A 9,847-nucleotide genomic window follows, 5' to 3' on the forward strand; every position below is an offset into this window, starting at 1 on the left:
CTACCTTTAACAATGCCACCACAGGTCACTTTTTATTTTATTTTCTGTCAGGAGTATAATACCATGAAAAAACAAACCACATATGCAAAAACTGCATCTGACATCAAATAATATCATATAAAAAGAAAATAACATATCTTGTTGTAAATAAACTTAAGACACATAAACTTAAAACGTACAACAATCAAGTAAACAAATATGAATAAGTAAAAACAATTTATTTGATCATTAACATTCGTTACGTAGAAACTTCACATTTAGATACAAGGGCAAAAAGGGGATTTGAATGTGAGTCATCATAACTATCATACCCATAGTTTTATTACAAACCAACAAACGAAATTGTATAGTTTGTGCATCTTTTTTTTAATTTAATAAGCTATTAGTGATTAGTTTGCACATAAATTACAGATATAATAATTATAAAACTATTTCAGTTTGTTATATATAACTCCCGTACAAGGTAAAATATCGTTGGAGTACCGGTAAAAAAACCAGTGTGATGCTTCACAAAAGATAATTCCATCGTAAGCCTAAACTTTGATGGATCTGCACGTGAACATATAGGGTCAAAATAGTCATTTATCATTGTTATTCAAAAATCAACTAAATTCAATAGAAAATACATATAAAAATATAAAAAGTTGTCACAATAAAAAAAAATAGGAAGTTCGTGAACCGATCAAAACATGAAGTATCCACTGTATTCCAGTGTGCTGCAACATAGAGGAACACATCAGCTGGCACAAATAAAAATATAGATCACACAACACAAACAAAAGACACATAAAGAAAATAGCAATGTACTTTGGAATTCTCCAGTCTCCACTATCATTATGTCCTAGATCATCGCTTTCAAAAGTAAACATGCATCAGTGTCAATTGGAAAATATGAAACTTTGTAAAGAAGAAGTAACAATTATTATGCATTAAATAATTGTATAGGTGAGAAATATGGCAAAAGAGTGGTAACCAATTTCAATCCAAGATAATAACATACTACTCTCATTTGTTCCAATTATAGCATTTATGACAAATCTACCTAATTACAGTTATAACAACATATTTGATTTTTTTTACAAAAAATAGAAAAAAATTTCCCACTATTGGTAACCAATAATGTAATTATTTCCTGTTACATGGACCTTTATTGTAATGTTTTTCTGTCATAGGTCTAGTTACGTAATATTTTTCTGCCACATGACCAATTATATAATCTTTTTTCTGTACAAGGACCATTTCGTAATGTTTTCCTACATTGTTTTTATTGGTAAAGAGCCATAAGTATGATGCTATTATGTGTCAAACAAAACTTCATTTTCAGTAAGATGTCTATTTAAAAAAAGTTATCAACTCTTGAGTATAACCTATAAAAAAACTTCAAAAAATGAACAAGAATTAATGATAATAATAAAAATAAATTGTTATTTTGCATTTTGTCGTAAGTATGTTGCTATTTTTGTAAGAACATGTGCTCATGTATTATTATGAACCGTGTTAAAAAAAAATACATGTAGCCCTAATATCATTTCTAGTGGTTTTAAAACAACAAAAAACATGTATATCATTTACTGGAAGTAGGTTGCTATTAAACCAACCAAAAAGACGAAAAGAAACCTGATGTTCATAAAGTACAACAACCATACGAGTTGGTAGCTTTTTCATGCATCAAAGCTGTCAGATGCTCGATTTCAGATCTGAAATAGTATATCATATCAACAATAGCAAAAGTGTTCACAGACAGAAAGATGGATAATGCTCATAAACAAAAAACTAACCTAGTAGAAGTCTTTTGTTTCAACATACTCTCAAGCTATGATATCTCAGTAGTAGCAGATAGTAATAGTAATTATAACAATAACCATAATGATAATTGTGAAGCCTATCCCCACTTCGATGCATTCTTCCTGCAAAAAGGTAATAATAATATAATAATTATATTCATAATCATATAACAGTAATAAATGATAGTAATTGTAATTATAATAATAACCATAATGATAACAATCAAGCCGTATGAATATGTGTTCAGTGACAATATGGCAAAACACAACACAGATTCTTTGACAAGTGGGAGACCTACGCTTGCATAGTTTTTTGGTTATCCAATAAATTTTACTAATAATAACTAACATGTATAATTGTGGTCTAATAGACATAGTCAAGAAATCAACTTCAAGATAACAAATATATAAACTTTATAAAATGAGTTATTTTAAACATTTTGTTACATATGAGCACTATTCTTATGAAAATGCAAAAAGAAACTATCTGATCTGTATATGCATTGAGTGGGATTGTGGGAGTGAGGTTGTTAGTATTGACTGGCTTGATTCCAATACCACTGTCAGTATATATCTTTCTTTTTTACCATATATTTATTTGAGATAAATAGTAGTAACAGAAGCTAAAAAAGAAACAACATCCTCATGATGAGATAACCATGAAACTCTCCTTCTATAAATGGTGAATTTACAAACAGGGCAATTGCAATCCAACTCACATTCATAATATAAAATATATAATAAATTCATAGAGATAAGTGAAAAATACAAAGCATGCATGCTCTACTCACAAGTTGCAACGTAAGACAAGCACGAGACTTTCTTATCATATATGCTTCTGTAGAGAAATCCAGATTAACCTGCCAAGGTCAAATGTGTAAATTTAATTAAACAAAAAAAAATAAAGAATTAGTTAATGCAATATTTTATTATAACCATTGGGGCCAGAGAAACTGGTGGATCTGACAAAGCAACATGTAGGATGAAGTAATCCAAGGTGGCTCTTGTATATCATATGTATGAAACTCAAAGTTTACATCTACATCAGATTATTTTGGTATTTTTGACGTCTTCTTGATAGTAATATAGGCAAAGATGTAGCTAAACCAAGAACTTGATTAATTTGATCATTCAATGATAACAAATTATACAAACAGTTGTTATACAAAACACATTTCCATTCCATTTAATTAAACTGTGTAAGTAGAAAGGAAAGTTACCAGTGTTGAACATTCTTCAGCAAGATCAAGGCAACAGTGTGCTTCATCCATGTTCTGTAAAAGAAGTCGATAATGCACAGTTAGATGAAACAGCTAATTTGGAAAAATTCATAATGATAACATCAGCCTCCATATTCCAAGGGCTTCCTCTCCACAGACAAATCTTTGAGTTAACTTCATGATCAACTGAAAACCTTGGAACAATTCCTCTCCCAGTACTCTCTGTCTCAAATGATGAAGTTAAAGGGCCTGGAAAATGTGAATTGGGATCTTCAATTTTCATCAGAATATCTAAAATCACCATCAATCCATCGAGAAACTTGGTCAATACATCACCAATAGAAGAATCTATCAGAATATCTAACATTGGCCGATACATCACCAATACAGGAATCCAATAGAAGAAAGTAATGAAAAAATACCTAATTAAAAAGGTAAATAGGATAGGAAACATAAAGAATCGAAAATACAGTTAGATGAAGTACAGATCACACACAACAGTTTCAGCACAAGAGCATTATGGTTTTAAGGGCTTTTAGGGAAAAGGAAACGTAAAATCAAACACCATAAGAACCATACCGTTGATCAATACCTTTCTAAGAGGAAGTCTGAAAGCGTTGGCCTTGGGTTTAAAAACCTACAAATCAAAATGAAACAGAGACCATAAGTCGATTTAGGGCTGAAAAACATAAATTGGTAAAAGACTTGAGATTGCAAGATGACGAACACGTGAAATGGGAAGGGGAAAACCAACTGAAACAATCAACAATCAACCTGCAACCAAGCCACATACAAAATATGTGAAAATTTGAATGGGTCGTCAAGAAGAAGAAGAAAAAAGGCGAATGTGATAGGCAAAATCTTTAAATCCGAACAGTTTTAGCAGATTGCGAGAGTTGATGAGAGCGTGAGAGTCGGAAGATGAAGGAGATGGTGAGGGGTTATAGATGGCTAATGGCAGTGGTATCGACGGTGGATGTTCATAGAGAGGGCATAGGGGTGCGACTATATAAAAAAGATTTTTACTTACTATTTTTCCAGATCCACCCTCCATATTTCATTTGTGCTTCAATTTACCTAAATCTAGCCTTGATCTTCATTCTTGATTATAATATAAGGATGCGGCTAAGCTAAACAGAAGATTAGGGTTCTTGTAGAGAGAGGGGAAGAGAAGTCTTCGGGGGCAAGATTAGTATCGGGAATTCAAACCACAACTTTGCGAAGGGAAAAAAAAATATTTTAACTTGCTGGAAGTAACCAGCGAACTTAGGAAGCTATTCGTCGGCAGAGAAAGCATGGCCCGTGTCAACAATAGAGGCTAATCAGGGTTAAGGTTTCTCTGATTTTATGAGTATCATTAAGGGGCCGCTTTCAAATGATGACATCATCAACTAATCTAATGGTCAAGAGTATAGGATTGAAATACAATGAATGGTCCTGATTTCTGAAGTATGGAACTAAAGGTTCTCTTTTAATAATATTTACGATTATTTTTTTACACCAATTATTTTTTATTAACACCATTTATTATTTTTCTTTAAAACCAATTATTTTTTTTTAATATCAATTTTTGCCACAACCCAACCTTTGATAGTCACATTGGTTTACTTCATGCCGATTATATTGGAAGAATTTTATTCTTTCCATGAGAATTACTCCATACCGCAGTCAGACTTCATATTATTCTTTGTGATGTTTGCACCACAACGACGCTTGATTAACAAAGTTGTTTCGCATTCTTCACTTTATGGGATTTTTATGACTTGTCGTTCTTGATCTACGGTTGACGAATCATGTATCTTGAGCATGTAAACTTTATTTTCTATTGAATACCACTTCGAGAGTTCCGGCACCGCAGTTTTGGGTATATTGGTATTCTTTCAGCACAACAGAGATTTTCTCACGCAGAGTTATTATTCTTTCTATGGTATTTGTTCGAGCAGTTTTCAGCGACCGAATCCGCCAGCTACATATGACCGTAGAGTATTTATTTTACTCTCATTCTCGTGTCTTATCGAGACCCTTCATACATCTAGGGAGAGCCTTCTTAGCCCTTGGTATCCGACACTCTCCATCCCGATGATATATTTATTTTTGATATCTGGTCTTTGGTTATCATAAATAGGCAGAGAATATCATGATATCATCCGGATATGGTTTTTATGATTGTTTGAGTTTGGATTTTTGAAGACTTCTGAAGACAATGATTTATTCTGTGATGCGATGTGGCACTAATTTTTGGTCTTCACGAATCAAATTTTTGGCTTCACTAGATGGTTCCCGGTTCCAGATTATTTATTATTCAGACTCCACTACAGGATGATTTTTTGTGTTTGCATCCGATTCAAATATTATGACTTCTCAAGGTTGGATTTGCGATATTTTGAACACGAAGATTATTTTAGCGATGTGACGTGACACTTATTTTTTATCTTTCGATCAAATTTTCGGCATTACTAGACCATGTCTTTGGACTCACATTATTTATTATCCGGACTTCATTTTTTGGATGCTTCACGTTTTTAGCAGATTATTCTTTGAAGAATTTTGGGTGTATTATGATTCGATAACTAGAGATGTTTTTCAAACTTCTTGAAGTTGAAGTGTTTCTTTTATTAGATCTTATACTTGCTCATGGTGCTTATGACTAGCTTGAAGATTTAGATCTTATTTTTCAGCTTTATTGGTGGTGCTTTGAAGCCGAAGACCTTCACTGTTTAGAGATTCATGGCCAGTTTCAGACATCACAAACACTTCAGAGTTTCAGAGACATTTCCGCATTTAGTTCTCATTTTATTTCATTTTATTACCACACTTGCTAATTGGATTACTGTATTTTAGCCTTTTATCACTTATTGTATCCCTCGTCATTTGCGAGCATTTAGGGAGAGATTATTGGAGTATGAAAATGCTCTACAAATAAGGAGTGATAGTTAGGTTATTTATTTCCCTTTATTGTATTATTGGTATTTTCTCTCTCCTATATAAAGAGAGAAATGGTCATTGTAATAGCAAGAGTGTACTCAATATAGCTTTTCTAGAGAGAGAGAGAAAGTGGCGGGATCTCTCCCACCAAGGGAGAGCTTTCTCTCCTACCCATGTTATTGTATTGTAATATTTTATCTCTTTTCTAGTTCTATGGAATTTCTCATCATATGTTCTTCATTTTATGTTCGTTAAATCTCAAGATATTATTTATTCCGCATCCACCGATCGTTAAAATGGGTTTCAACACTTAAAATGCTAAAATTGAAAAATATAAAGTACCTCGGGATTCGGGTGTTACAAATCTCCCCGACTAGAATCAGAATTCGTCCTCAAAGTTCGTCTCCGCAAATAAATTGGGGTAATGCTCATGCATCTTTCCCTTCGGCTCCCATGTCCACTCATAATCCCTTCGGTGCTATCACTACACCTATACCATGTTCACCACTTTGTTGCGCATAGTCTTTGTCCGTTTACATAATTCAGGCGCTCATCGACCTGAATGTCATCTAAGGGAAGCACTGCAGAATCATCTGCTAAACCCTTTCGTACTTGAGATACATGGAAAGTGTTGTGTATCTGACTGAGTTCATCGGGCAACTCCAATCGGTATGCAACCTTGCCTACCTGGGTGATAATCCTTAAAGGATTAATAAAACGGGGACCTAGCTTCCCCCGCTTCGAAAATCGGATGATACCCTTCTATGGTGACACCTTCGGAAGCACCAAATCCCCCACCTGAAACTCGAGATCCAAACGACGTTGGTCAGCATGGCTCTTCTGTCGACTTTGCATGATTTGCATCCTGTCATGCACCTGTTGTATTAACTCAGTGGTCTTGAGCACCAATTCAGTACTCCTCATGACTCGATGCCCTACCTCACCCCAAAAAATTGGGTCCTACACCTCCTACCGTACAACATCTCGAAAGGTGGTCGATTAATACTGGCATGATAATTGTTGTTGTAGGAGAAATCGACCGATGGAAGATAAGTATCCCAAATCCTGCCAAAATATAGCACATACACCCTGAGCATAGCGTCTAAATTGTCCACTCACTCTTTCCATCGGTCTGGGAAGGTATGCTGCACTAAAATACAGCTGAGTACCCAAATCATCATGAAACATCCTCCAAAACCTTGAGGTAAAACGAACGTCTCGATCTGAAACCATCGAAATAGGAACTCTATGTCGAACCACCACCTCCCGAATGTAAATGCCGGCCAGCTTCTTGGCTGATATACTCTCGGAAATCGGAATAAAATGAGCACTCTTGTTCAGCCTATCAACAATGACCCAGATAGAATCCACCCCATGTTTCGTCCTTGGAAACTTTATGATAAAATCCATGGTGATCTCCTCCCATTTCCATATGGGAATGGGAAAAAAATGCATCTTATCGTGGGGTCTCTGATGTTCGGCCTTGACTTTCCAGTAAGTCAAGCACCGTTACACAAACCATGCTATCTCCATTTTCAAAGATCCCTTTTCATACAGGGCCAACAATAGCTCAACTTCCGATCCCTATACATCTTTGTGGCCCCTGGATGGATCGAAAACATCAACTAATGAGCCTCTTCTATCACTGTCTGCCGAACCCCACTAATAGTCAGGACCCAAAAGCTCTCACACTGGGTCAAAAACTCCGACCATCTCGGATGAACAAAGGAATCTGACCCCTGATTAGCTCCACCTTCCTATTTCCTTCTTTAATCCATCCACTGAGCCTTCTTGAACATGTCTAAAAGAGATGAAACAATAACAATCCTTACACAAATATATCCCATATGTGCACTCACTACCTTGCGGCTCAAGGCGTTGATTGCAACATTAGCCTTTCTGGGGTGGTATAGGATCTCACAATCATAATCATTCACCATGTCCAACCATCTCTGTTGCCTCATGTTCAAGTTTGGCTGATCCATGAGGTATCTTAGGCTCTTCTGGCTAGTGTAGATAGTATACCTAACCCGATACAAATAGTGCCTAAAAATCTTGAGAGCAAAAACTACAGTCCCCAATTCTAAATCGTGTATAGGGTAATTCGACTCATGAGGCTTCATCTGCCTTGGAGCATAAGAAATCACATGTCCTATGTGCATGAGGATAGCTTCCAAACCTGAGATAGACGCATCACAATAAACTACAAAATCATCCATGCCCGTCGAGAAGAGTGATAATTGGGGCCTCGCATAATCTCTATCTCAACATCTCAAAAGCTGACTTTTGATCGGGCCCCCACCGAAAAGTAACATTCTTCTTCGTTAAGCGGGTAAAAAGCAAAACAATCTTGGAGAAATTTTGGATAAATTTCAGAGAGTAACCCGTGAGACCTACAAAAATCCAAATCTCTGATGGGATCTTAGGAACCTACCACCTCATCACGGCCTCAATCTTGGCAACTCCTGGTAGTAAATGCACAACCTGTGAGAACTGTTATTTGTTTTCACGAACAGGATCGGTGCTCTCCATGATAAACTACTCGGTCTGATAAACCCCTTTTCTAGCAGCTCCTGAAAATGTGTAGACAACTCCTACATCTCCGGCGGTGCTAATCGATATTGTGCTTTGGCTATCGGGGCCGCACCAGAAACTAAATTAATACGAAACTCAACCTTCCTCTTGGGGGGGACTCCAGGAAAATCATCAGGAAATACGTTAGGAAAATCCCTAACAATGCGCACATCACTCACAGTCGCCATGCCCCTAAATCGAGAACCAGCCACATAGGCCAAAAATCCAGAACAACCATGTTCAATATATCTCTTAGCCCTCACGGCTGAATAGAGAGTCGGTCCGTTCTGAGCACCCTCACCCTGAATAATTAGTTCTACCCCACTTGGGTTTCAAAATCTCACTAGCTGGTTCTCATAATCAATGATGGATCCATTATGACCCAACCAATTCATCCTTATAATAACCTTCGACCCTTGCAACAAAATCAAAACCAAATCAATTAAATATCTCTCGCTGAGCAGATTCAGGACACACCCTCGATGAACCCTCGGAGCACTCACTGAGCGGTCATCAGAAATCTCTACCTTCTATGGATAATTCAAAATCCTAGGAGCATCACTAAACTTCTTGCTAAGTGCAAGAGATACAAAAGATCGGGTAGCACCCGAATCAAACAGAACATGAGCAGTCATTGACTAAGAAAGTCCCTATACATTATCAGAAGAAACATAAGCATAAACAAAGAAAATAATAATAAATAAGATAAGGAGACATACCCACAACTACATCAGGTACTACCCTCGCCTCCTTAGTCTTCAACTGAAATGTCATGCTCTTCACTACAGGTGCGTCCACCTTGACCTGGCGGTCATCGATAATCGTCAAGGTGGCTAGTCCAGGTGTTGCCACTGCCCCTCCTGACAACCTTGGACAACTGGCCTTTTTATGGTCTGTCTGGTTGCAGTGAAAGCAAATCAGTGCACTCCGAGGGCAATACCTACTCATATGACCAGTCAGTCCATATCTATAACAACCTAAACCCATTGCTCGATATGCCTCATCGTGCAGCTTGCTGCACTGGCCGCAACGGCTCCAACACTATTGGCCCCTAATATATGAATCAAAAGTCGTGGGCTTCTTTACCTGGTCCATTGTTGTTTGTACCTGCTTTGGCATGCGCTTCGTCCGAAGCTCCAGCTCAATCTCCCACTCACGGGACCTCTAGATCATATCATTTTGGGTCTTGCACCCCGAAAAGCTCACAAACTCTCTGATGTCATCCCTCAACATGTCATGATATCTCATCTTCTTAATATCCTCATCCACCGCATATTGCAGTATCAATAGATCCCTCTTAAGAAACTTGGTGGTGATCTCCACCACAGTCATAGTAGCCTAGCG

The 9,847-nt window shown here is 36.8% G+C and overlaps 1 protein-coding gene across 19 annotated transcripts; it reads right to left on the bottom strand.

Annotated features, from left to right (window-relative positions):
* Window positions 1-264: 264 nt before the first annotated feature.
* Window positions 265-4,315, bottom strand: LOC145167145 (uncharacterized). Of its 19 annotated transcripts, XR_013740952.1 has the most exons (8): window positions 4,035-4,315; window positions 3,732-3,778; window positions 3,005-3,641; window positions 2,576-2,644; window positions 1,779-1,907; window positions 1,618-1,697; window positions 808-852; window positions 265-716 (listed from the first exon to the last, which is right to left on the bottom strand). XR_013740952.1 is itself a non-coding variant. In XM_079086241.1 (6 exons), the coding sequence occupies exons 1-5, from the start codon at window positions 4,056-4,058 to the stop codon at window positions 1,824-1,826; spliced, it is 276 nt and encodes a 91-aa protein (XP_078942367.1). In that variant the 5' UTR covers window positions 4,059-4,315; the 3' UTR covers window positions 265-1,697; window positions 1,779-1,823. The 19 variants fall into 19 exon arrangements, 1 of the variants encoding a protein (XP_078942367.1); XR_013740963.1 differs by having other exon boundaries at window positions 265-1,697; window positions 3,005-3,058; window positions 3,597-3,641; XR_013740962.1 differs by having other exon boundaries at window positions 265-1,697; window positions 3,005-3,058; window positions 3,584-3,641.
* Window positions 4,316-9,847: the final 5,532 nt, after the last annotated feature.

The sequence above is a fragment of the Lactuca virosa genome, chromosome 3 (assembly GCF_052849685.1).
Source record: "Lactuca virosa cultivar CGN04683 chromosome 3, Lactuca_virosa_CGN04683_v6, whole genome shotgun sequence".
NCBI classification, from domain to species: Eukaryota; Viridiplantae; Streptophyta; class Magnoliopsida; order Asterales; family Asteraceae; genus Lactuca; species Lactuca virosa.

Excerpts from the sequence above, each read along its gene's own strand:
- LOC145167145 (XM_079086241.1), bottom strand. The coding sequence starts at position 4,058 with ATGGAGGGTGGATCTGGAAAAATA. Across the intron at positions 3,642-4,034 it reads AGGGTGGATCTGGAAAAATA|GTTTTTAAACCCAAGGCCAA; the intron begins GTAAGTAAAAAT and ends TTTGATTTGTAG. Across the intron at positions 2,645-3,004 it reads CTGAAGAATGTTCAACACTG|GTTAATCTGGATTTCTCTAC; the intron begins GTAACTTTCCTT and ends TGACCTTGGCAG.